We start from the raw sequence: 27,308 nt of genomic DNA on the forward strand, positions 1-27,308 counted from the left end.
ACCAATGTACATGGCAGAGGGGCATTGCTGGCACATGATGGCATATATCACATTGGTGGATGTGCAGGTGAATGAGCCTCTAATAGTGTGGCTGATGTTATTAGGCCCTGTGATGGTGTCCCCTGAATAGATATGTGGGCACAGTTGGCAACGGGCTTTGTTGCAAGGATAGGTTCCTGGGTTAGTGGTTCTGTTGTGTGGTATGTGGTTGTTGGTGAGTATTCGCTTCAGGTTGGGGGGTTGTCTGTAGGCAAGGACTGGCCTGTCTCCCAAGATTTGTGAGAGTGTTGGGTCATCCTTCAGGATAGGTTGTAGATCCTTAATAATGTGTTGGAGGGGTTTTAGTTGGGGGCTGAAGGTGACGGCTAGTGGCGTTCTGTTATTTTCTTTGTTAGGCCTGTCCTGTAGTAGGTGACTTCTGGGAACTCTTCTGGCTCTATCAATCTGTTTCTTCACTTCCGCAGGTGGGTATTGTAGTTGTAAGAATGCTTGATAGAGATCTTGTAGGTGTTTATCTCTGTCTGAGGGGTTGGAGCAAATGCGGTTGTATCGCAGAGCTTGGCTGTAGACGATGGATCGTGTGGTGTGGTCAGGGTGAAAGCTGGAGGCATGTAGGTAGGAATAGCGGTCAGTAGGTTTCCGGTATAGGGTGGTGTTTATGTGACCATTGTTTATTAGCACTGTAGTGTCCAGGAAGTGGATCTCTTGTGTGGACTGGACCAGCTGAGGTTGATGGTGGGATGGAAATTGTTGAAATCATGGTGGAATTCCTCAAGGGCTTCTTTTCCATGGGTCCAGATGATGAAGATGTCATCAATATAGCGCAAATAGAGTAGGGGCGTTAGGGGACGAGAGCTGAGGAAGCTTTGTTCTAAATCAGCCATAAAAATGCTGTATTTGTGCTGGAAATGGCCCACCTTGATTCTCATGCACGTTGTAAGGAGAGTGGTCACTTTGGATAGGCTATTACCAGCAGGAGAGTGAGTTTGTGTGTGTGGTTTTTGGAGGGGGGTGAGGGGGTGAGAGAACCTGGATTTCTGCAGGAAATGGCCCACCTTGATTATCATACACATTGTGAAGAGAGTGGTCGCTTTGGATGGGCTATTACCAGCAAGAGAGTGAGTTTGTCTGTGGGGGGGCGGAGGGTGAGAAAACCTGGATTTGTGCTGGAAATGGCCCAACTTGATGATCACTTTAGATAAGCTATTACCAGCAGGAGAGTGGGGTGGGAGGAGGTATTGTTTCATGGTGTCTGTGTATATAATGTCTTCTGCAATTTCCACAGTATGCATCCGATGAAGTGAGCTGTAGCTCACGAAAGCTCATGCTCAAATAAATTGGTGAGTCTCTAAGGTGCCACAAGTCCTCCTTTTCTTTTTCCAACTGATGTTGCATCCGATGCGTTGCATCCGAGAGTGCTAACGGAGTTGGCGGATGTGATTGCCGAGCCATTGGCCATTATCTTTGAAAACTCATGGCGATCCGGGGAAGTCCCGGACGACTGGAAAAAGGCTAATGTAGTGCCCATCTTTAAAAAAGGGAATAAGGAGAATCCTGGGAACTACAGGCCAGTCAGCCTCACCTCAGTCCCTGGAAAAATCATGGAGCAGGCCCTCAAGGAATCAATTCTGAAGCACTTAGAGGAGAGGAAAGTGATCAGGAACAGTCAGCATGGATTCACCAAGGGCAAGTCAAGCCTGACTAATCTAATTGCCTTCTATGACGAGATAACTGGTTCTGTGGATGAAGGGAAAGCAGTGGCCGTGTTGTTCCTTGACTTTAGCAAAGCTTTTGACACTGTCTCCCACAGTATTCTTGCCAGCAGGTTAAAGAAGTATGGGCTGGATGAATGGACTAAAAGGTGAATAGAAAGCTGGCTAGATTGTCGGGCTCAGCGGGTAGTGATCAATGGCTCCATGTCTAGTTGGCAGCCGGTATCAAGTGGAGTGCCCCAAGGGTTGGTCCTGGGGCTGGTTTTGTTCAATATCTTCATAAATGATCTGGAGGATGGTGTGGATTGCACCCTCAGCAAGTTTGCAGATGACACTAAACTGGGGGGAGTGGTAGATACGCTGGAGAGTAGGGATAGGATACAGAGGGACCTAGACAAATTAGAGGATTGGGCCAAGAGAAATCTGATAAGGTTCAACAAGGACAAGTGCAGAGTCCTGCACTTAGGACGGAAGAATCCAATGCACCGCTACAGACTAGGGACCGAATGGCACGGCAGCAGTTCTGCAGAAAAGGACCTAGGGGTTACAGTGGACGAGAAGCTGGATATGAGTCAGCAGTGTGCCCTTGTTGCCAAGAAGGCCAGTGGCATTTTGGGATGTATAAATAGGGGCATTGCCAGCAGATTGAGGGACGTGATCATTCCCCTCTATTCGACATTGGTGAGGCCTCATGTGGAGTACTGTGTCCAGTTTTGGGCCACACACTACAAGAAGGATTTGGAAAAATTGGAAAGAGTCCAGCGGAGGGCAACAAAAATGATTAGGGGACTGGAACACATGACTTATGAGGAGAGGCTGAGGGAACTGGGGATGTTTATTCTACGGAAGAGAAGAATGAGGGGGGATTTGATAGCTGCTTTCAACTACCTGAAAGGGGGTTCCAAAGAGGATGGCTCTAGACTGTTCTCAGTGGTAGCAGATGACAGAACAAGGAGTAATGGTCTCAAGTTGCAGTGGGGGAGATTTAGGTTGGATATTAGGAAAAACTTTTTCATTAGGAGGGTGGTGAAACACTGGAATGCGTTACCTAGGGAGGTGGTGGAATCTCCTTCCTTAGAAGTTTTTAAGGTCAAGCTTGACAGAGCCCTGGTGGGGATGATTTAGTTGGGGATTGGTCCTGCTTTGAGCAAGGGGTTGGACTAGATGACCTCCTGAGGTCCCTCCACCCCTGATATTCTATGATTCTATGATTCTACGTACAGCTGTAGGAATGGAAGGGGACTAGCGGAGAGCCAGTCCCCAGGATGGGAAGTATGACCAGAGCGTTATAAACTCAAGCTATTCTTAGCTGCCATACAGCCCCAAGAAGCCCATTAGAGCAGCCCTGAGCTACTGTAATTTATGCCATGGGCTAAGTTGAAAATTCAAGATGTTCAAAAGTGGCTTAAAAACATCTTTGTAACCTCCTACCTGATCTGTTCTTGTGTCAAGACCAGGAAAGAAGGGATTGAGAATTACAGCAGTGGAATTTAGCAGACATGAAACTCCATTGTAGTCCTCTAGTCCCATATCAGATGGGCCAGCCAGCTTCGGGAAAGAAGACAGCTGTCTCATTGTGGACATGGCAGTCCCCTCTTCCTAGCCATTCAGACTTGGGAAAGCACCAGCTCTCTCTCTCCTGAAATTGGGGATTATCTGTGTCATTGATATTCTAAGGATTTGGGGTGTCACAAAAATGGGGCACGGCTATAGAGGTAAAGGAAAAAAACCAAAATGTAAGTATGTAAATTGGAATCTAAATGCAACAGACACATTATTTAAAAGGTCAATTTATTGTATTTCAGGAAAATACACATTAACTAGATGCATTTTCTGCCATCTTCAATAGAAATATTATAGATCAGAGCAAAAAACATTATGAGGAGCTCTGTGGCTACAGTTACCAAATCACATGTGTACATTAGATTTTAACCCACAGTCGATAGAAGGTAAACATGGGTTAAAAGAGAATGCAGTCAGTATAATATACCATTTTAATGGAATAATCTATAAATAGTAAACACTAAAGTGTAGGTTTTAATCAGGCCTTCTCGTAGCAAAATGATGATAACTGTGAAATAGTCTGCCTCCACAAAATCTGTTGTTGAAATGTGTTGGAAGTAAAACATTCACTCAAAGAGAAGGCAGCTGCTCAGTCATTTTTATTTAATGTTCTATTTAATTTTCTTTCTTTGTGATTTGCAACATGAGAAAATTCCTTTATTTTTGTGAGCCCCACTCTAAGTGCTGGGTTTTGCATCATGAGCTAGTGAAGAATGATTTTTTGATACCAATGACCTGCATCATGAGAATATATAGGGCAATGTTATCCCCTTCAATTTGCAAGTAGAATGGAGTCAAACTATTGGAGTTCAACCAGGAGCAATAAAAGAGGGAAATGCCCACACTTGCACAGTTCAGTGCATTACGTTCTGGCCTCTACAAAGCTTTGCCACTGGGAAGGAGACGGGGTGGAGCTATGGAGGGCTCTGCAAGTCCTCCTGATTTTTCCTACTCGCAATCTGACTGGGTGTTAAATATTGCTTAAAGCTGTTTTATCACCCACAGACGCCCCTCTGAAATGCTGCTGAACAGCTTCTGTGGACATCACAAGGCCTTTGCAAATCTCTTAACATCTAATATGTTAGATCAGTTATACTCAGAGTGAGGTTCACAAGCCACAGGTGGCTCTTTATTGTGTCTCCTGCATCTCGTTGCAGCACATGATATTAAAACACTGTGTGAGCTAATTATTAACCAATCTTAGTTATTAACCAATCAGGATGCTTTTACTATGTTATTAACTAATTGTAGTTGATAAAGTAATAATACTTGGTCAGTCATTTTGCTGTGAGAATTATATATACATATAAATGTTAAATGAAACCATAAATTCACATAGTGTGACTCTTTTGGGTAATGTTAATCACTAATTTGGCTCCTGAACCACTGAGCTCAGAACAGCACTGTGTTAGACGGTTAGGGACCTTCTGCTCATTTTACTATATGTGTGTGTGCATGCACCTACATGCACACAGACACAAACACTTTGTAATGAATGACACTAAAAATATAGGTGAACTGGAGGCCAAAGTGTAAATACATTTATATATTTTTGTCTAGTAACATGTAGTTTTAATAGCTTATGTAAAGAAACATTTTGTAAAATGATGATGCAATTTTTCAAAAATTGAAAAAAGTGAACAGTGCTACTGAATAAATGCTGCCCTTTACATTTTGGAAACCTGAGTTCTATGTAAATATACTTTAGGTTAGAAGAGAACAAATAGAATTTTTCTCAGTCTGTTCTGCATTTATTTGTCCACATTATGAAGCCAAATAATTTTTTCTCTTAATTTTGCACAATGCCTACCATATTCTGGACCATCTGAAAAATAATAATAATAGCAAATGATACCTTGGGAGGGGAATGCAGAGCAGAGAGATTTTTTACTTCAGTCTGAGCTGCATTAACAGGGCAAAACTACATTTTCCTCTGTCCATCCTAATTTCATCGTCATTTATATATGTCAGTCTAAATTTATCCTTGGCTGCAGCTATACAACCTCATGAAGCCAGTGATGGTGATCATGAGTAACAGAGGATAGTGTTTTGCTCATGATTATATACAATTATAGACAAGTGTTAAATAACATATATTCACAGGAATAAATTACTCAAAGAATTCAAATATCTAAAGTAAATCACATAGAGAACAATTGAGCAGCAAGGTAAAAATTTATGTTCTGAGAAAGATTGCAGAGGCTCCACCTGTGTATCAGAAAATAGGGAATAAGCAACTTAAGGGGGGAGGGATAGCTCAGTGGTTTGAGCATTGGCCTGCTAAACCCAAGGTTGTGAGTTCAAGCCTTGAGGGGGCCATTTAGGGATCTGGGGCAAAAATTGGGCATTGGTCCTGCTTTGAGCAGGGGGTTGGACTAGATGACCTCCTGAGGTCACTTCCAACCCTGATAGTCTATGATTATTTAGCTCTCCTACAGGTGGTTAGGGTGGAATAACAAAGCATAGCTGGAAACTGAACACCAAGTCAGGCACTTGGAGGGAGGTCAGGGAACTCTGTCAGAAGAGGAGTCAGAATGCTACATGCAGTCGCTAGAGAACAGGGCTGTAGCCTGACATGGCTATATTGATGCCTTGTGAAACTCTAGTAATGTCAATGGTGTTATACTCAGCTTAAATTTGTCTTTTCTGAAATCTTTGTTTATTTTTGTCCAACTGATTTACCTAAAATCTCAAGTGTAAAGCAACGAGGGGCAGAAAAATCACTGGATGAAACTCTTCTTTTGTTGTTGCTAGACAGATGGTCAGCAGTACTAGTTTATCTGTCAGGGTCCCTCATAACACATCCACAGTTAGAACTGGCTTTCACCTTGGGGGCAGGAGAGTGTATTCAAATCTTCTCTGTGACTCTGGCCATGTCTACACTACAAAATTATGTCAACCTAAATTACATTGGCATGCAGTCACTGCAGTTATTACATTGCTTGTGCATGTGCACACTTTACTCCTTGTGTTGGCGGTGTGTTTTGTCAGAGGTGGGATCTGAATCCATATCTTCTCCCTCCCAGGCGAGTGCCTTTATCACCAGGATAAAGAGTCATTCTCTTTTTAACCCAATGATTATTTAAGAATTGATACAATGTGGAACAGCTTCAGTAGGAGAGATTGAAAGCACAGTAGCCTATAACCTAGTGGTTAAGACACTCACTTCGCAGGGTTGTGATCTGAATTCAAGTTCGTGCTCCCAAGTGGGGATTCAAACCTGGGTCTCCCTCATGCATGAAAATGCCTTATATATTAGGCTAAAGGTTATAAAAGAAGGACGGACACCATGCTCTTTGTCTCTCTCGGCCTCTTCTGATTTGCTGACAAGTTCTGAAAATGTTACTAACAAAGTATTTTCTCTGAGTTTTTGGTTTGCTGGCCCAACTGCAAAATCAGTTATTTGCCCAGCTGCTGTCTTTAACTGTGAAATATTTGTATGAAACAAAAAAATATATACCCTGTCCCAGAAATTTATATCTTGTATAGTAAATTCCAGTATTTAAAAATTAGACTACTGTTTATAGTACTGGTGCAAAATGCTGGGTCTTGCAGTAACAATACACTAGTGTTTGGGGCAATTACTGTAGCAATGTCAATGGAATTTTTGTCTTGTTTTTGCACTTAGTATCGTAAGTAAGTATAGTATGGTAAGGATTAATGCATGCAACTGCACATCGTCAGTTAAGTGAAAATGTAGCTCTGAACAATACTTACAAATGTGTTTGTTATTTTCATGCCCTATTTTTTTGAACAGGAGATGTTTGCATGAAGCATAGTTGATATATTTCAGCCATTTTGGCCACCACTGAGATGCCAAAGTACAGCCGTCAATGATTTTACCCTTTAGGTCCTATATGCAAGTATATGTTTTAGTTAGATTATCAGGCACAATGCATACTTCATGCATGCAAAGGTATTTGGGAACCAAAAAATGCAGATAGATACTTAGTGGGAAGTTCAAAGTGCCAAAGAATGTTAGATGATTTGAAAATCCCACTAGACATCTGTTTGTATCTCTTGCTGCCTAAAAACCTTTGAAACTCGGGCCTTAATGCCTTTCCTAACCTGAATCTACGATACAGTGCACACTCTAGAAAGTCCAAACTCCCCATTTCATAAGAGTTTGGTTTTCTTTGTTAAGAAAATAATCAGACAATTTAAAAGGTCATCATATTCCTCATCTGTATGCTTGGCTGCACTAAGATTTCTTCCCTTAGGACTGCTCACAGGCTCAACGGGGTTCCCAACTTCTATATATCCTGCAGAATTTTGGAACTCCAAAGATTCTTTAGGTTTTCAGCCACGTGGAGGGAGGTTTTCATTTCTCCTTGGCTTATCCATACTCTCCCTACATTTAATAAAGCATCAAATTAGCCATACAGATTTTACAGAGAGCCACTCAGGCCAGGCAGGCTGTATAAAACATATGCTGCTATGGCCAACATTTAAAAAAAATATTTTAAATAAAACAAACAAAACACTGCCCTTTCATTAGCTAGATTTCAATATTCTTTAACTAGTGTTAAGGCCCCTTTTGTCTCTCTGATGTTTTAAAGATGCCTGAAAAGAAAGTCAGAAACAGGTCCAATGAAATACTCCTTGTAAAAGGGCACTCCCCCTATTCTGTAGCTCTACAGTGGCTGTGTCAATGCTCCTGGGTGTTTCAGGGTGGAGAAAGCCGAAGGTAGGGGCTGAGCAAGTGGCAGATGAGGCTCTAGGCTGGAGCACAGTGCAGTTGGTATCTTCTGTTTATTACCCCTTATGGACCACAGGTTATTTTAGAGTAGCCATGAGTTTTCAAAGGGATCTAACTATATTGGTGGTTAGGAGTGGTAGTAACAAGCTGGTTTTGAGCGAGAAGAACACACAGAAATAACATTCATGCCAACATTCCAAATCAGGGTACATTTTGGAGGGCTTGTAATTAAAAAGCATTTTGACTAATTTTCTTTAACCTTTGCAGAGCAATTCTCCTTAGCCTTCAAAGCAACACTTAGCAACCTGAACTCAGTTGAATTATGCTTGAATGTAACTAAAGAATAATTACATGATTGTTTAAGACCATTACATCTGGATATGGGTGCGTAACTGGAGTAACAGAAAGGATAGGGGAAACCTTGATCCAGGTTTGCATTGTGTGACATGTTGAGGATCATCCAGACCAGTAGGAAGTTCTGTTAACAGCTACCCTGTAACCAGGGGTGTCTTACTGCTGGGCGGCTATAGCTCAGAGCCCTGACAGCAGTAACCTGCCCACAAGCATAAAAGCATCACCCTGACTCCCACCAGCCAAGTTACTCCTTGCAGAGTGACCTCAAGAGTCCTTCCAATCCCAAGTCTCCCCCAAATCATCCTTCTCAAGTTCTTAACTACCAGACAGTTGGACTTTTCCCCTCTGGTTCATCACCTCTAAAGAAGTGACACCAGCGCCCCAGTTATCAGTTGACTTTGGCACATACACTCCATACAGTTTTCACACCAGTGACCTGCTCGGGGTAAAAATAGTCAATGTTTATTTAATAGAAAAATCACAGATGAAATAGTAAGGAAAGGCAAACATATACAAATTACATAGGAAATAACCATAAAGACTCAACTTCAGGCTTTATACTTCTATATTAGATAAATTCCATCTTCTAGTACCAGTTACGTATTGCCTTTGAATAGTTTCCCAGTGTGCCCCTTAGCTCTAGGGGAGATCCAGAGTTCACAGACAACCGCTCACCTTTGAGACTGTTACCCTCAGTTCTGGATACCTTTCACTTCAAATCTTTCTTTTTAACAGGGTTTTCAGGGACTTTTTTTTTTCCTTTCTCTCAGACTGTAGTGATACATTCTGCAGGAAATCGCTCTCAACTTGGTAGTGGGGCTGTCTCAGTGTCTTCCTATTAACTGTAATATTCCATCATTTGCCTTTTCCTGGGTTGTACCATGGTTTGATATGTAAACGTTTGACTTGAGAGGTGCCCCTCCCTCATGGTGACCAGATATCCCAATTTTATAGAGACAGTCCCGATATTTGGGGGTTTATCTTATATACATACCTATTACCCCCACCCCATCCCGATTTTTCACACTTGCTGTCTGGTCACCCTCCCCTCTCTGTTGTGAGGTAGATTTAAAATTGTAGTACAGGTCATGAGCACAGTATTCTACAAAGATGAATATATAGATTCATAAACACAGTCTGTATACATATCTCATAATGACCATCAAGTTCAGAACATTACAAGCTTTCATAGAAAACCTTAGTCAAAAATTTTTTTATACACGGTAACATTGTATATGATCAGTTGATTGTTTGCTTACTCTTTGGGGTTCAGATCCTCTGTTTTCCCCTTGGGGTGTCGGGACTCACACATGGTAATAAGAAATGTGTAATTCTCAGGTAGTTGCCAAATAAAAGGTACTACAACTGGGGAAATGAGGAGGCCTTGTCTCCCGCAACTTCTGCCATATAAAATTTCCCATCAGTGTGGGTTCAGGATTAATACAGCAGTCCTCCTTGTCCCTATGTCTCTTCTTAACATTCCTGCATCACTTTATAAAACCAGCTCTACAATGGGATGATCAATACTAAAGAAGAACAGGCCTGGTCTGAAGCTACAGATTTGACTTGGAGTGTCTAGATAGCTCATGCAAATGAGCTCCATGACCTCCAGAGACATGTAGGACTTCTTGATGATCATCTATCTCCCCCTGCTGATGTACTGAGGTGTTACGATCTCTAAAGCTACAGTAACACCCATATAGCAGTTCTTATGTGGAGGAGCAAAGGATATGAGGTCTCAGTTGTCAGGTCTTTTGTTTTCCAATAATCTCTTGATTGCCTTGAAGGGTTGCATTAAAACTTATTTTCCTTTGGAGCAATCCAATTGTAGCCACTGCTGGGGGAGTGCTTGATTTGATCAAGGGCCAGATTCATCCAGCAAATCCTCTATTCATTCCAATGTAATGTAATAGCTGTCTCACTAAATCTAAATGTAATGGATATTTGGGAACAAAGATTTTAAAATATTATCCATTTCCAGTACCTCATATATGTCTGGTTAGACAGATATGCTTTGTAGTAGGGTAATCTGGAGGTTCTAATTATAAAGGCAAGTACTAAATAAAGGCTGATAAGGGCTCTTCAGTCATCAACTGTAGGACTTAGCTGATGAGCTGAACCTGATTTGGAATATATAATATTGATTAATTTTAGTTCCTTGATGAAAGCCTCACATTAGACAACAGTTGTTTTCAGACAGCTGTCATGAAGGGGTTACCCTCCAGAAAATCATGTAAGGGGCTGGAGGGGAGGAGAAGTTGAGAAGAAAATTACTACTTTCAAAAAAGTGAATATTCATATGCCTTGGTTTCAACTGTTATTCCTTACAGACAGCTGAAAAGGCACTATTGAAACAAAATTGATCAACTGGCCTAGGGATTTATGTTTATTTAGATTTATAAGACATTGACAAAACAGGTGCATATCTCAAGTCCTTGTAGTTATTTAAATACACAGCTAAACATAGAAACAAAACAGCCATCTCCAGAAGCAACCAAGTTTATCAAATGTTAGTGCCTGATTACAGGTACTCACTTAATCCTGCAAAGGCACCTGCCTGGGCAGATGGTGCTTCTCATAGGGCTGTAGCTTCCTCTTGGGTGCTATAATTGTAATTCTCCTGGAGTCAGGTGAATACACCAGAATATTGGCTTTCATTTTAAAACAACGTACATTTCTAATCCTTGTTCCAGAGAAAACATTGATAATATAAATCCTAAAGGCTCAAACATCTGAAGGCAAATAAACAGGCCCAACTTTAAAAAAAAAAATCTGATGATTTCTAAGCCAGTCTCCTGACTTTCTGGGGTTTGATTTGTGATTGTTTGAATCTTGAACCCTTTGTGTGACTGTACACATATACATTCCCTTGTAGGTGTTTGTGCACCCAGTACACTTGACTTGGGAACTTTTGCCAGCAGTACCACAAGATGGCACATGCACCTTGTCTCTCCTCATGCTCTCAGGTGAAGACATGGCTGCTGCCTCCTTCTCAGTTCCTTCTCACTGCCTATGGCAAGAGTTGGCAGTCCCCATTACATTTGATTAGGTTAGCCAGCATCTCTACAACTTTTAGTGTGTAGCGTTAGAATTAGTAGTAGACTAGTTAGTAAGTTAATTATAGTTTAGTAGTTATTCTGAAGGATTTTAGAATGAAAAAATCCCCAGGTTTTAAGCAATGTGCCATGTGCAGGGCTGTTATCCCTACCATGATTAGGAACAAGAGCTGCTTGATTTGTCTGGGAGAGGATCATGTGCGGGACAAATGTTCTATTTGTACCTCCTTCCACATCAGGACAGAAAACAGAAACTTTCATCTTAATGTCCACCTCATGTAAGAGGTGATGCGTCCTGCGTCAGAGCCAAGCGCTGACCGTGAAGCAGAGGACTCAGCATCAACTAGAAGTGCCCTCCAGCTCCTTCTGTTTCAAAATGCAAGTCCAGTGATAAATGTCATGCTTCATCATCCCTGTCAGCCTCAAAGTGACCCAGACATTCTGATTCTGATAAAACCTCAAAGTCTCAGACTTCTCTCAGAAAATCTTCTGGAAGTCCTCCAGTACCAGTCTGAGACTTCAGAAATTTAAGTGCTCACCGGTTCTATCTGAGGTGGCAACACTGACTCCAGCTCGTTCTCCTGTCTGGGTCTGAAAATAAATGTGGATGAATCACAGTTACAACTGGAACAGCACATAACCTTTGCAGGAGCATTGGCATGGCCAAGACCGTATTGGTCACAGATCTTCATCAGCTCGCTTTCTGGTCTATGATAACTTTGTCCTAGTTGAGGATCTCCTGTCTCAGAACCAAGGCAAGTCTCTACATCTCTACCTTCAGTCTGTCCATATCATGGTTTGGATGATCTCTGGTTGAATTCTTCTGAGAAATCATGTTCTTGAGGGTTTCAGAACATATTGGTAAGCAACAGAAAGAAATCCACTAGAGCCATGTACACAGCAAAGTGGAAGAGATTTTTTGATTTTGGCACAATCTCAACATTTATCACCTCATCACACAGAGGTCACATGGACTGGACTATCAGTTGCACCTGAAATCCTCAGTGTAGCGATGTGAAGACTCACTGGTGCGGCTCCTCCTGCTGGTTGTCTTGGGAATTAGCTTTCCAGCACTCAGAGTGCCTCCTGGTGGCCGGTGGCTCACCTGCCTCAGGTTTACTCCTGGACCCCAGTGCCCCTTTCCTCAGGGTTCTACCCACAGCAGTACCCCCTTACTCTGGGTCTCCCCTCCCAGGGGAACCCCCAACCCTCTCACCCACCTCGCCTCAGTGGCTACTGCCAGTCGTCATCTAGATCCCACTCACTGGGGCAAACTGCAGTCTGTCATGGCCACTCATCATTGGCAAGGAGGTTGGACCAGCTGCCTCTGCATAATCCCAGGCTGCTCCTCCCAGCTCCCATACCTGCATAGGCCTCTACCAAGGCCTACAGCCTGGGGAGTTGCCAGGCTGGAGCTCCCCAGCTCTTCCTCCCTTTCCCCAGCACTGCTCTGTCTCAAGTACCTTTCTCTCTCAGGCAGCCAGGTCCTTCTCTCTCAAGAGCTAGAGAGAGACTCCTCAAGCTCCTGGGCCCCCAGCCCTCTTATAAGGCCTGATTGAGCTGGCCACAGCTGTGGCTGCTTCCCCAATCAGCCTAGCTTGGCTGCTTTTAACCCCTGCCTACTGAAGTGGGGCAGCCACCCCACTACACTCAGGATTTGCAATTAGTTCTGTGAGCCTTCACCTGGCTTCTGTTTCTGTGCTACACCCACCAATAGATGGGTTTTGAATTTTCTCTCAACCTCTCATTTTCTCAATTTTTGAAAAGTCTACTCAACATTTACCCTCCTGTGTCTGATCCTCTCTAAACTCGTAGGACACCCCTCCCCCCAGTCCCTGCCTATGGAAACAGCTTCATTACCATTACTGTTTATGAAGATGACTTTTCCAGTGGTGATCACTTTTGCTAGGAGTGTTTCTGAACTTCAGGCTCTTCTGACTGATCCTCCTTTCCCGGACTTCCATAAAGATAAGGTTTCCCTTAGGCCACACCCTAAGTTTATGTTTAAGGTAGAGTCAGCTTTCCATCTGAATCAATTATTCATTTGCTGGTGTTTTTCCCTAAACTCCAATCTTCTAAAGCTGAAGAAACACTTCATACATTGGATGTTCGTAGACCTTTGGTATTCTACTGGGAGCACACTAGAACTTCTCCCAGGCTTTTCATAACCTATGCTGAGAGAGCCAAAGGGCATTCAGTTCCAACTCAGAAAACCTCACATTGGATTTCTGACTGCATTAAGTTCTGCTACAATCTTGCTAAAGTCTCTCCTCCACTGAGAATAATGGCTCACGCCACCAGGGCTCAGTCCACTTCATCAGGCTTTCTGAGCAACCTTCCAATAGCTGATATCTACAAGGCAGCAATGTGGTCATCTATATGTACTTTTTCTGTTCATCCCCCAAACTTCTTGTGACAAAGCCAACTTTGGCAAGTTGGTGTTACAATTTCTGAAGTCCCTCCACCTATAAGGAAACTGCTGATGAGTCACCTGCAATGAAATGTATATGAGAACAATCACGTCAAGGGGAAAAAAGGTACTTACCTGCACAGTGACTGTTGTCCTTCCAGATGTGTTGTGCACATATATACATTACATGATGCTCCCACCTTCCCCGCTACTTTGGACATTATGTGCAGCGGTGCAAAGGGACAGAAAAGGAGGTAGCAGCCACATCCTTTTTATGCCTTCACCTGAGAACACAAGGAGAACAGGGGCACATGCGATGCCTAGCTGTACTACTGGCTAAAGTCTGACTCGGGTGCACTGGGCACACAAACACCTGCAGTCGAATGTATATGTGCACAACATATCTTGAAGAACAACAGTTACTGTATGAATAAGTGACTGTTTTTGTTGGCAATACCAGAGAAGAAGGAAAATGAGATATCTGTCCTAAAGAGCTTACCATCTAAGTCCCTGAACCTGCAATTGGATCTGCTAGCACAGACCTGTGTGCCAGTGTAGAATGCCACTAAAGTTGACCCCTCAATCAGACCTGCTAGTTAATGTGGCTGTGCACTGGAATAAGGGTCTATGCTAGAGGATTCAGTTGCAGGATTGGGATCAGGAATGAGAGTAGGTGCATGGTGGTTTTATTTTTTACTAAAATTTAAAACGCTCATTTATGATTATTGAAATAAAAAAATGATTGTCTAACAACTGCAAGAACTAGAATTTTTCTGGTGTTTAGTTTATAAACTATATTGCAAAACCCTCCACTGTTAAATCTAATTTTAGCAGCTACTTCCTTATTGGTCTGCAACAATCAGAATAAGCATGGTAACAGTAATTGATGCTTCTCTTGGTCTCCCCACTCCCTCACCTCCTTCCCCTTCCTTTCGCTTCAGAACTGAAGGTGTTGTTACATTAAAATAAAGGTGTCTAATCAGAGGAGTAATGTAAGATTATAAATATTTTTATGTTAAACGTGTTCATTGTTCAGTAATCTAAATACTTTTTTTAAAGTACATCTGGGTCAAGTTCTTATTTTAAAAATGTGCACTACTGTTCAGAATTACTTCATTATCCAAATTCTGAAACATCTCTTATCTGTCTAGCTGCAAGTTTGGCCAAGCTTGACCTCCTGTTTGTGACTGGTTCGTCATAAACATTTCTTAAAGAGGTGAACTAATGCAGTGGTGTCCCATAAAATGTACGGGATCTGAGGAATTCCATGTTATATCCTTCCCTCTATGAAATTACACTTTACCAAGGGAATGATATACATTCTTCAGACTAACTTAAATGTCCTTCATTTCCTAATTTGTAATGTGTAGAAGGAACTTGGTTACTTAGCTCCAATTAGAAAGAAAATATGTACTATATAGATAAATGCTTTTTCTTGTGAATGTTGCCTGACATTGTTTGGATGTTAGTTTCATGCAGGAAAAGATGTGTACTTTTAGGTTTTAAATTGTGCTTTTAGTAAATAAGCCCTTTAGATAAGAAAGTGTGCATTAGTTCTACCGAAAACAAAAACAAAAAAACAATCCAACCAATATAAATGTGCTAAATACAAAATTATTCTTAATAGTGAAACAAGTACAGTAAAATAAAGACAGGTTTCAGAGTAGCAGCCGTGTTAGTCTGTATTCGCAAAAAGAAAAGGAGGACTTGTGGCACCTTAGAGGCTAACAAATTTATTTGAGCATAAGCTTTCGTGAGCTACAGCTCACTTCATCGGATGCATTCAGTGGAAAATACAGTGGGGAGATTTATATACATAGACAACATGAAACAATGGGTGTTACCATACACACTATAACCAGAGTGATCATTTAAGGTGAGCTATTACCAGCAGGAGAGCGGGGGGGGGGGGGAACCTTTTGTAGTGATAATCAAGGTGGGCCGTTTCCAGCAGTTGACAAGAATGTCTGAGGAACAGTGGGGGTGCGGGGGGGAATAAACATGGGGAAATGGTTTTACTTTGTGTAATGACCCATCCACTCCCAGTCTTTATTCAAGCCTAGGTTAATTGTATCCAGTTTGCAAATTAATTCCAATTCAGCAGTCTCTCCTTGGAGTCTGTTTTTGAAGTTTTTTTGTTGAAGAATTGCAACTTTTAGGTCTGTAATCGAGTGACCAAAGAGACTGAAGTGTTCTCCAACTGGTTTTTGAATGTTATAATTCTTGATGTCTGATTTGTGTCCATTTATTCTTTTACGTAGAGACTGTCCAATTTGACCAATGTACATGGCAGACGCAGAGGTATTTTCCACTGAATACATCTGATGAAGTGGGCTGTAGCTCACAAAAGCTTATGCTCAAATAAATTTGTTAGTCTCTAAGGTGCCACAAGTACTCCTTTTCTTTTTAGTAAAATAAATGTTAGCCAATCTTTTAAAGTAATCCTCTTCTTCAAATCCATCCTCAGAATGTGTTTTCCTCAACTCCCTAGTGCTGATTCACACTTCTGAGACATTTTAATAGAAATATGTATTTTAATGGAACCAGTGCATAAAATGCTCAAAACATTTCATGCTGTATAAACCTCCCTCCCATTCCCACCCACTTAGACTAATGTCATCCTAACCCAGAAGCTGATCCCCAATTCCTATTGAAGTCACTGTTGGTTTTTTTTTTCTGTTGACTTCAGTGGGCATTGGATCATGTCGTTATCATTTAAGCTCCTCAGAGCACAAGTCATGTCTTCTAGTAATAATAATCCCTCATTAGTAGTACACTTTTGCCACTCAGGTTTAAAGAGAGGCTGTCCTTAGTTTGTAGCTATCACTTTAATAAGAGTAAGAGTAAGCCATACTCTTATCACACAGGCTTCAACTGGCCATCTGGAGGGATAAGGAAGGATTTTTTCCCCTTGATGAACAATTGACCGGATGTATTTTGGGTTGTTTATTTTTTATTTTCCCCTGAAACATTGGGGATTGGCTACAGCTGGAAATAGAGCATCAAGTGAGGGTGTATTAGGGCTCTGAGGAGGTGCAGAAAATCCTCTTTCTTAGATGCTTGGGTGGTAGGTCTTGCTCAGGGTCAAACTGATTACCACATTTGGAGTCAGGAAGGAATTTCCTCACAGGTCAGTTTGGCAGTGATCTTCGATGAGTTAGTGGCGGGGGGTCACTTTCCTCTTCAGTATGCTGCATGGATTGCTTGCTAGCATAATCTGGGCATATCTCACATAATCAATTCCCTGCCCTTGCAGGGGCCTCAGGAATTGGTGGTACCTTGGCGTTTCCTGTTCTCTGCCTGTGGCACACAAAATTTAGTTTCCTCAGGATTGAAATGTTTTAGTCTCACTAAAGTCATTGAGCTAAATATAGGGGTATCTAGGTGAAGTTCTATGGCCTGCGTTATACAGAAGGTCAGACTAGATGATCTAATGGTCCCTTCTGGCCTTAAACGCTACGAAAGCTGCAAGGAAAAGTAATTAAATGTAACAGAAGTCACTTTTGTTTTGAATTGCTGTTGATATAAAGCCACAGGGAGAAATACTTAAACTGAATAGAAGTTATGTTTTCTAAAAGAAGATACAGGACCCTTTACTGCAATCAGGCTTTCCTCAGTGATACAATTATATTTTTTTTTCATGGAATAGCACAAATCTCTTGTAAAAATAGGATTAGATTTGCCACCATATTGCAACTTGTGACTAATCCTCCTTAACATGGAATATATGAAATTCTCCCACGGTTCTTACCACCTAGGAAGTGTGTGGCTTCATAGTTTCTGGCATAATTTCCCCCTGACATCCCCTCAAGATAATCAGTCCTGGGCCTCTCTTAAGCAATCTGTCTTTATACCAAATTTTGAGTTGGATTTGTAGTAATGTGGACATCAGTCCTTTAGGGATTTCACTGTAAACCATCAAACTCACGTTCATTGTTTAAACCTTGTGACAAAGGTGGGTTTTGTTTGTTCTGTTTTTATCTTCACTTTTCATTTGGAACTTCATTTTCAAATGAATCCACAATGTGAAATAAAATGCTGTCCAGAACAAAAGACATTTGCCTAACTTCTTCTGGAAACTATCCAAGACCCCTGAGTTTTACATATTTGCCTATAGAAACAGTAAATTGGCCCTAATATTGCTGTACTCACAACTTTTGAAAACTTTTTTTAACTGTAGCTTTTAGATATAGAGATATAAAATGTTCTTAATTATTGCTTTTAGGCTGGGGCCAATGTGCTGCTGCAGGATGTTAATGGAAACATTGCTCTTGATTATGCCATTGAAGGGACGGAATCCAGCTGCATCCTTCTGACATACCTGGAAGAAAATGGTAGGTCAGCTCTTATTTTGGATTTTTTACCCTTTCTTTTGGGGGGGCAGAGGGAGGTACAAGAGGCCAGATCTTCAGCTGATGTAAGTCAGCACTGAAGTCAAAGAAGCTTTTTTTGGAAGGGGTGTGGGTTTGGGTGCAATCACAATAATGCTGACTACGTGTGAATATCACACAGCACCAGAATTTAGAGAGAGGGAGAGAAATTGGAAAACCAGCAGATGGTTTCCGATGGTAACCATCTCAGATCTTCTGTCCATTTATATGGAGACACCAGAATGCTAATTCAGTGCAGAGAAGCAGGCCAGGGTACTTTAGTAGATAAACCACTTAAATAAACAAACAATTTTGGCATGTCAAATCCAGGTACAATCTGAATTTACAACATTCAGCAGTAACTACTTGTAGTTGCTATGCTTCCCTTTCAGATGCGAGGAGCATAGCTTCAGGCTATTGTGATTGTCTTCTTTTACAGGCTGTAAAATATTGATCATGCACCTATTCCCAATGGAAATAATGTATATGAAATTTTATGACTTTAAAAACTTTTAATTTTGCATTGATAGAATATTTTACATGGATTTGTATTGTTTAATGACAGATGACAGCAATCGTATATCAGGGATACTTTGTTATTCACTAGTTTAATTCCAAATGTAGGTATCAGATCTGCAGCAATATCTGTAGCAATATTTTGGCTGGAATATGTCAGTTCTGTTACACTTACATTCATTCACATTGCAGTGAGATCTAAAGCAATTTATGTGTGTGACATGCTATAAAGTATAAGACATATTTGATAAACAGAAATAAATAAAAGGAAATAATGTGAAGATACGTTTCTTAAATCTGATCTTAAACGAAGAAATCCATCATAGCTTAAACCAAGTCAAAGCATCCTACCAATGGACACGTCGGAGAAAAGCTGAATTAAACTGACAAGAAGATGATATCCAATGTGTGGTTATACAAATATAATCAGTGGTGTTTCCAATGGTTCACATATCATGATATCTTCCATCATTTTGTTTTCCTGTTGCTTGGACAATTTTTTAAATTTCAAGAACATTCTTGTTGGAAAATTAGATTAATGTGTGTTTGCCAGTTGCATGAGTTGCTTGAATCCTCATTGCACTGCAATATGCAAAGAGTTGGAGCTGCAAGAACTTTGGCTAAAGTTGCATTCAGCATGCATATTATACAGCAGAATGAATTCTACTGATTATACTACCAGTTCCAGTGGCTCTTCATTAAAATGTTCTCTGGCCCCTGTGATACAGGAGGGCCAGGGAGCAGTGGGAGAGTGGTCGAGGGAAAATATATAAGCCCGAGGCTAATTAAGGCGTGATTCCCTGTAGACTAGAGGGGGTGGCTACAGGTTAATTGGAGCACCTGTAGCCAATTAAGGCCCTGTCAGGAACCTACTAAAACCCCCTGCTTCAGGCAGTCAGAGAGGAGGAGGAAGAAGAGAGGACTGGAGTTTGGAGGTGTGTTTTGAAAAAACAGAGAACCAGAAAAACCAGGGAGACCCTGCCCCAGCAGGGGAGGGAGACTCCCTTCCCCAGTGTCCAAGGACCGAAGGTACCCCACCCAAGGGGGAAGAGGGTAAGAACAAGCAGGGGTTGAGTGGGGCTGGGACTCAGAGTGAGGAGCAAATCCAGACCCCTCCCCTGCTTCCTTCCTCCACCACCTTCCTGGGGCCCCAAGAGCAGGGGCAATGGGTGGCATCTTAGCCCCCCACCAAGAAAAGCACAGGACCTACCATACTAATATTGCTATCTTGTCACACCCCCCAGTCAGGTTGTCTGTGTGCTATTTTGCTTATAAAAGAGAAATACATACAATATAAATGGCAAATATTTTGGTGCTCATTTCAAAGAGATTTGCTAGATGCATTCCAATTTTTCTAGATTCGAGGACAACATATGGAACAGTGTCTTTGTATGACAAAATGTAGAGCTGGGACAGAGTTTATCATAAAGACCATGGTTCTGGATGAGTGGTGGGAGGTTGTTGTAGGAAAAAAAATTAAACAGTGATACATCTGGCTCTGATTGCAACTCAGTGAAATCCTACCCCCCCTGAAATCAAAACTCCTATTGACTTCAAAAGGGCTAGGACTTCTCCCAATGCAGCTGTGCCACTGTACGCTGCTAGTACAGATGCTCTAAGCCAGTGGTGGGCAACCTGCGGCCCGTCAGGGTAATCCGCTGCTCCCATTGGCCAGGAACGGCGAACCACGGCCACTGGGAGCTGAGGGTGGCCGTGCAATGTAAACAAACTGTCTGGCGGGCCGCTGCTCTAAGCAACTTAATTACTCCAGCCCCCGCAAGCAGCGGTAGCTGTGTCGGCGGGAGAAGCTCTTCTGGTGACAGTGCTGTCCAAACTGGCGCTCAGGTTGGTGTAACTTATGTCACTCAAGGGGGTGACTTATTCACATTCCAAGCGACATAACTTACACCGACTTGAGCTGTAGTGTGTACACAGACCCAGTCTGTGATATATTCATCCCAAGGTGCACTCATTCTGCAGTTAGAGATCTTTTATTTTTAATTGTCATCTCAAACTATTTAAACAGTCCACTGGCTTTATCAAAATGACAACTGAAAAAAGAAAACATTAAAGAAAGGATATATGGTAATCTGGGAAGCATGAGTTATACTCAATCACCGGGAATGAAAGTGATGCCAGGTTCTGCTCTTTCTGTGAAATGACAAGAGCTGTAAGAAAAGAGTGCATGATTCCAACTCCCCCACCCCGTCATGCTCTGAACAAAAGGCTATTTTTGGAGTAACACTATTCAGGCCTAGAGAAAGTTGAGAAAAAGTAACTTCTTTAATAAAAAGCATAACTACATGAAAAAGGAAGTTGGAGTGTTCCCTAAGCTAGAGAGACCAGTTAGGATGGCTTTCAGAGAATCTCCATAGCATCTTATTGAGTGATGACAACATACAAAGCAATGACACGTGATAACAACATTATATATCAAAACACTTTCAATGGCTGAACATACCTTGAGGACAGGGCACTGTTACCTGTCAACTGTTGAAGAGATGATTAACCATTTTGTGGGATTCATACATATCATACTACAACCCAGCTTCCTGAAACTGCAAATTTCACTAAATGGAAAAAAAAAAAAAATTGAGCAGTATAATCACAGAATATTTTCATCTTTTACACATTTATCCTAAACTTGTATGTTAAGGCCTGATTGACACAGCAGGACTAATGCTATCCATTTTGTGTTTTCAAAACAATTAACAGTAGGCCAAGTTGGTGCTCAGCTTTCAGTCAATAAAGCAAAACTCAGGATTTAGACCCACGTCAAAATCCTTTACCAAAGATGCATTTTTCCAATAGCCTGGGCCCAGTCACTTGTTAATAAGAATTCTGCATACATAAATTAATCTCTCTGCTGTTTTTCTGATTAGTGCCATACATTCTCATGGAAGTCTGGTCTTTTGACCTACAGTAAGTTCACACAGCCTTCAATTTGTGATTTTGTGAATGACACAAATACAGCCTCTCCCCTGCACCACCACCACTAAAAGCCTTGAACTATTCTCCATTCTATCAGTGAATTCCTAAGATGTTCTCTTGATGTTTTCCATTGAATCATACCATCTGACTTTAGCATTAAAAGAAACTGGCAGTGGAATGCAGAAAATATTCTAATAACTGCTTCTAATTACATATAATTAAAGGCTCAGTTAAAAATTAAACTGAATGCTACTGTCTTCCCAGTCTGATGATTCAAAGTAGTATTGGAACAATTAACTTTGCAGGTATAGAAAAAAATTGTAATTAGAGAGCTTTAAAGGTATGGTAAGCTAAGTTTTGTGTATTTTTATTTTTAGATCTTATCACCCGCTCAGTTCATAGCTAATCTTTAATCAGAACATAATCCATTAAAAATGTTTTCTAAATACTTTATATTGGAAGAGCAGAGTTATTCAGTCCTACTTATTGGACCTCTGCTGGGGACTATAATTAAAATGGCAGTCCCATAATGAGAGACAAGGCCATCAATGGAGGTAATAAAACAGTGGTGGTTATTTGCCATTGTCACAAAGTTTAAAGTCAAATAATCTAGTCTGAGCTGTATGTCATAGGCCCCTAAACACCACACAGACACTCCCTCAGTAACCAGAACTGGTCCAAAATATTACAGACTTAGGAGACTCAACTCTGATGTGTCACAGACAGAGAATAAGGTGCACCAATGCGTGAGGCCCCTGCAATAGCAGGGAATTGGTTACATGAGATATACCCTCATGATCATAACAAGTGAGCTGTGCCCCATGCTGCAGAGTGGAAGGTGAAACCCCCCGAAGGTCCCTGCCAATCTGACTTGGGGAAAAATTTCTTCCCAACCCGTAGAGTAGGGATTTGTAAAGAGTGTTTCCAAACTTTACACACACACACACACACACACTTAGTAAATATTCTTTAGCTCCAATATTTACAGTACATCTCATGAGATTTTTCATTTTTATATTCAAGGTATTTCTAGAAGTCCCTGAAAAAAAATTTCTGAGATGGAGGGAAAAACTGAGCAAAAACACTAAAGTATCTGAGATCTGACAGAGAAGTTTCTCTTGAATCTGTTGAAACAAACTCCCTTCTCTACTGTTCATTTTAACAACAAGATTTACTTTGGGGAAGGCCTGAAGTGCTAAATAACATCCATCGTATTAGATGCATATTCTTCTTCCTTTTTACCTTTTAATATTCCCTGATTTGCTGAAGATACCGTGATTTAAATACATTTTCTCCTCTCCAAATATTTTCAAGGTTATGAAAGTTGTTGGCTGCTTTTGATATTCATTGCCTAACATCTGGCACAATGTCACTAACATTGCACATCTCACTCCCTAGACAGGTAAAATGATTTACTACTTCTAGTGTTCCTTCGGCCATTCTAATGATGATTTTTGGGACATTGAAAGTCATATATTTTGTTTTCCCCTTGTTAATGAGCAAAACAGCTTGTTTTGCTGTATCTGCCAAAAGCTGGATCTTTTCTTCCATTAAGCAATGTGTTGAATTAACCAGGACAATGTCATCAGCAAACGCAAGGTAATCCAATTGTGCTTCATAAAATTTGTCCATAAAATTCCTTGGTTTTCTTCGATGGTTACTTTCTTCACAACATCATCAATGACCAGTGCAAATTAGAGTGGGAACATAATACACCCTTGCCTTACTCCAGTGGTCACTGCAAACCAATGACTAACGCTGTCACCTTCTCTGGTTGTACATTTGTCATTATCATATAGATGCTTGATAACTATTTTTGCTGGTAGTCCACAGTATGCCACAATTTTCCAAACACTGTCTCTGTGTATGCTTCAAAAGCATTCTGGAAATCTATAACATTTATCACAAGAAGTGCTTGTCACTCCGCACTGTGTTCTATAATATGTCTGAACAATAATATGGCCTTCACATGGCCTCACTGGTCTAAAAACTGCTTGTTCCTTTCTTGAAGTTCTGTTTGTTTCTTGATGATGTTGCATAAGATTTTCCCAGGCACTGAGAGTAACGTGATTCCTCTCCACTTATTGCAGTTGGTAAGGTACCATTCCTTATCAATTTTACTATAAGGCCGCTCTTTTGCTGGGTTGGGTACTTTTCTTCATTCCATATTCTATCCAAAAACACAAGGGAAGTCTGGAGATCGTTTCATCACTTGTTTTAAGCATCTCTGCAGTAATGTTATCCTCTTTAGCTGCTTTGCCATTTTTGAGTTTACTGATGGCTTTTCTACCTTCTTCCATTGTAATAACTCCTAAATCAATATCAAACTCTATTGGTAGGTCTTCATCACGTATACCTAGTAGTTTGCTTGATCTTGGTCTATTTAAAACAGCCTGACAGTGCTCTGCCCATCTTTTCCTTTGTTCTCCTTCTCTACTAAGAGTTCTTCCATTTGTACTTTAATAGGGCTCCAGTACTGGTAAAGTTTCCTGTTAACTGTTTGATTCAACTGTTTGTTGTAAGGTCAAATCTTTGGTTAGCATCTTCAGCATCTTGATATTTGCTATCAGCACATGCCCTTTTATCTCTTCCAGCACTTCTTTTTACCTCTCTGTCTAGAGCTTCTATCTTCTTGCCACTTGCTACTCTCTTCACATGTGTTAGCACTGATAAGTTTTGCTTTACACTTCTCTTTTCCACTGCTGCATTGGTAATCCATTTTTCCCTTTTATATTTCGTTGTTATTTGAATGGTCTTTGCGCTTTCTAGATACCACTTTCTGATGTTTTTCCACAAAGTATCAATGTCTTGGTTTTCTTATGTTCAGCCCAGGAGAACCACTGACCCTGTTCTTCATTTCAAGCTGAAAAGCACTTTTTGTGTTTCGGTCTTCAAATTGTGCACTGTTGATGTGTGGTCTTCTTCTAACTTTCTTCTTCCCTTTAACTTGATCTTTAGTTTAGCAATACCAAGATTATGGTAATTTCCCACACCTGTTCCTGTGAACCCATATACATCTGCCAACAAGCTGTAAACCTTTCTTGAAATACAGAAGTGATCTACGTGGTTCTTTGTAGTACCATTTGGGGGAGTTCCATGTCATGTTATGAATTTCTTTATTAGGAAATATTGTTTCATCTATCACTAGATTATTCACACCACAGATTTCTGCTAATTATTTACCATTTTGCCGCACTTGCACATAGTTTTATCCAAACTATCATTGTTACTTCCAGCCTTTGCATTATAATCACCCACATTTCACTAGGATATCATGTTTTGGGACCTTGCTTAACACCTCATATTACAAATCACAAAAAGCATCATTTTCATCATCTAGCTTTTTGTTGGTTGGTGCATAGCATTCTGTAACTCTTAGTTTGAAGAATGTAGTCTGAAAGCGAGATCTAATAATTCATTCATTGACTGATTTTCACTCAATTAGTGCCTGTTATGCTTCATTCAACAGTATTGCTACTCTCACCATCTTCATGTCTATCATCCACATTCCTGGAGATGATGATGGTCTTATTTGTTTCTCTAAAGTGTAGTTTGTTCAACTCTGTCCATCTACACTCATGGATTCCAAGGACATCAAGATGGTATCTGTCTGTTTCTTTAATTATCTGAGCAGGTTTAGTAGCTTTGTACTTTTTTCACATTCCAAATCCAGTTTTCATTACTGATCTCTCGTTGAACAAGGGACTTTTCAGGACATTATCCACTAATGCACAAATATATAACAATGTAGCTCTTATTAAAACAAGTTGGAATTAAATAGTTAAATCTCTGGTAACTGCTTTGAAAATGTAGGCATACATTCTGTGGGATATTACCCATTTTTGTGGATTTTCAGACACAAATAACAGGGCTGACATTTATTTGAAATGTTCTGCATATTCTGTTTGACTGTACAGAAGTCACAATAAAACTCAGCTTATTTATAGCTACTGTAGTGGCATTGTAATGCCTAATGAAATTAATCACTGCTTGAAGAAAGCAATAAGCAGTCTCCTCTTGCCTAAGGACATCCTCTGGATACCCTAAACATTCTTTATGTTTGGGGAGAGGTGCTTCCAGTTGTGAAAGGCTTCATTTAAGGCACAGCCCTGAACTGAGAGGTGAGGTGGTACTCTAGTGCCCAGTGGGAGCTTTGGGAAGCATTGTGCTTTAAGTGGACACAGTGCCTCCTAGAGCATAGGGAGAATGTGGACTCTGTGCCCTCCTTGAAGAAAGTTCATTATCTGCTCTCTTCTTCCATCATTGGTTAGAGTATAGTGACAGACAGGGCCATGAACTTCCCACCCTGTCTGACTATTTGGGGAAACTAGCACTCTAGAGGCCTTCACTCTGTGAAGTGCTTGTCTTTAGAAGAGACTGGAAACTGCCACTGTGCCTTGTCCCCACACAGAAATTCAGTGGAATGAGCTCCTTGTGTTCTTGTTCATTCCTGGCATGCCCACCACAGTTGCCAACTTTTATGTGGTAAATAAGCACCTGATTTTCACAATAAGCCAAAAATCAAGCTTATCCCATTACAAAACAAGGCCAAAACAAGCCAATCCCTAAGAACCCCAACACTCTAGGTGACTAGATCCCCCCAGCATGCACTCTGGGACTGTGGTGGGCCCGTTGTGCACCCCGACTCTCTCCCCACCCTTGCCCCTGCTTGCCGGGAGCCAATCAAAAAAAAAAAAAGCAACAAGCTGCAACAAGCCAAACAAGCAACAAGTTACAAGCCAAAAACTAGTCAACAAGCAACTCACTAGCCAATTAAGCCAAAACAAGCCCAATTTCTGCATTTTTTTCCCCACGGGTTTGGCATGAACTTGCCCTTGTAATATATCAACAGTGCTATATTTGTTCTGCCTCATTATATCTTTTGTACAGTGCATCTTAAACTTCTATCTCCTCTCACAATACTGAGAGGAAAATTGTGGCACTTTAGGAAATTGACAAGGAGGGACTGGGGGAAAAACAAGAAGAAGACGGAGAGGATCATGAGTGGTGACGGAAAATCCAGGCATAATGTCATCTATCACTAGTAGTCATTAAAATATATAGCAATTATGATAAGAATGAATGCAGTCTAACACGTCTTTAAGTTTTCATCCTGTTTATATAATTTTGTTGCCTTGTTAAAGTCATTTCTGCTGATCCCTTCCATCTGCTTCTCTTTTCATTCACATCATTCACAATCTGTGCATAGTGCACATCAGTTCCCCTCTGTTTCATCTGTATCAGCTGCAGTTGTTCTTTGCACATACTGAAATAACTTGATTTCTCTGCTTGTCCTTTCATTAGAGCTCTTTTAGTTTTAGTTCTGTCTTGGTAATGTGCATCAGTGGCATTGAGAATGTGGTGCATACAGGGGCATCCGTGAGATTTACAGGGCTCTGACTGAAGATCAAGATATATGGGCCTGAGGCAGACTTCTGCAAGCAGCATCGTATATTTGTGTGTTAGGGAAGGTTTGGTAGCTAGGGAGGCTTTAGGATGACTTTGTCATCTATGAGGAGGATTGAGCATGTCATTCATCAGTGGGGGCATCATGAGGGTTTTGGTGGGGTGGGCTGGTGCACTGATTTCCTAGCCCATGAAATACAACAGGCAGGCAGCCTTCAGTTAGAGGTATGCCCTTCTTCTCAGGAACACCTTTATGAGAACTTATGAAGCGTCTAAACAGTAAGAAATACC

The 27,308-nt window shown here is 41.1% G+C and overlaps 1 protein-coding gene across 4 annotated transcripts in view; it reads left to right on the forward strand.

The window, feature by feature from the left end:
* The window catches only part of MYO16 (myosin XVI), a 576,974-nt gene that overhangs the window by 204,759 nt on the left and 344,907 nt on the right, over positions 1-27,308 (forward strand). For all 4 annotated transcript variants that reach the window (XM_074963511.1, XM_074963520.1, XM_074963529.1 and 1 more), the window contains exon 5: positions 18,020-18,128. In XM_074963511.1, the coding sequence (XP_074819612.1) occupies positions 18,020-18,128 (109 nt within the window). The remainder of the gene's footprint in view (positions 1-18,019; positions 18,129-27,308) is intronic.

This window comes from Natator depressus, chromosome 1, assembly GCF_965152275.1.
Source record: "Natator depressus isolate rNatDep1 chromosome 1, rNatDep2.hap1, whole genome shotgun sequence".
Taxonomy (NCBI): Eukaryota; Metazoa; Chordata; order Testudines; family Cheloniidae; genus Natator; species Natator depressus.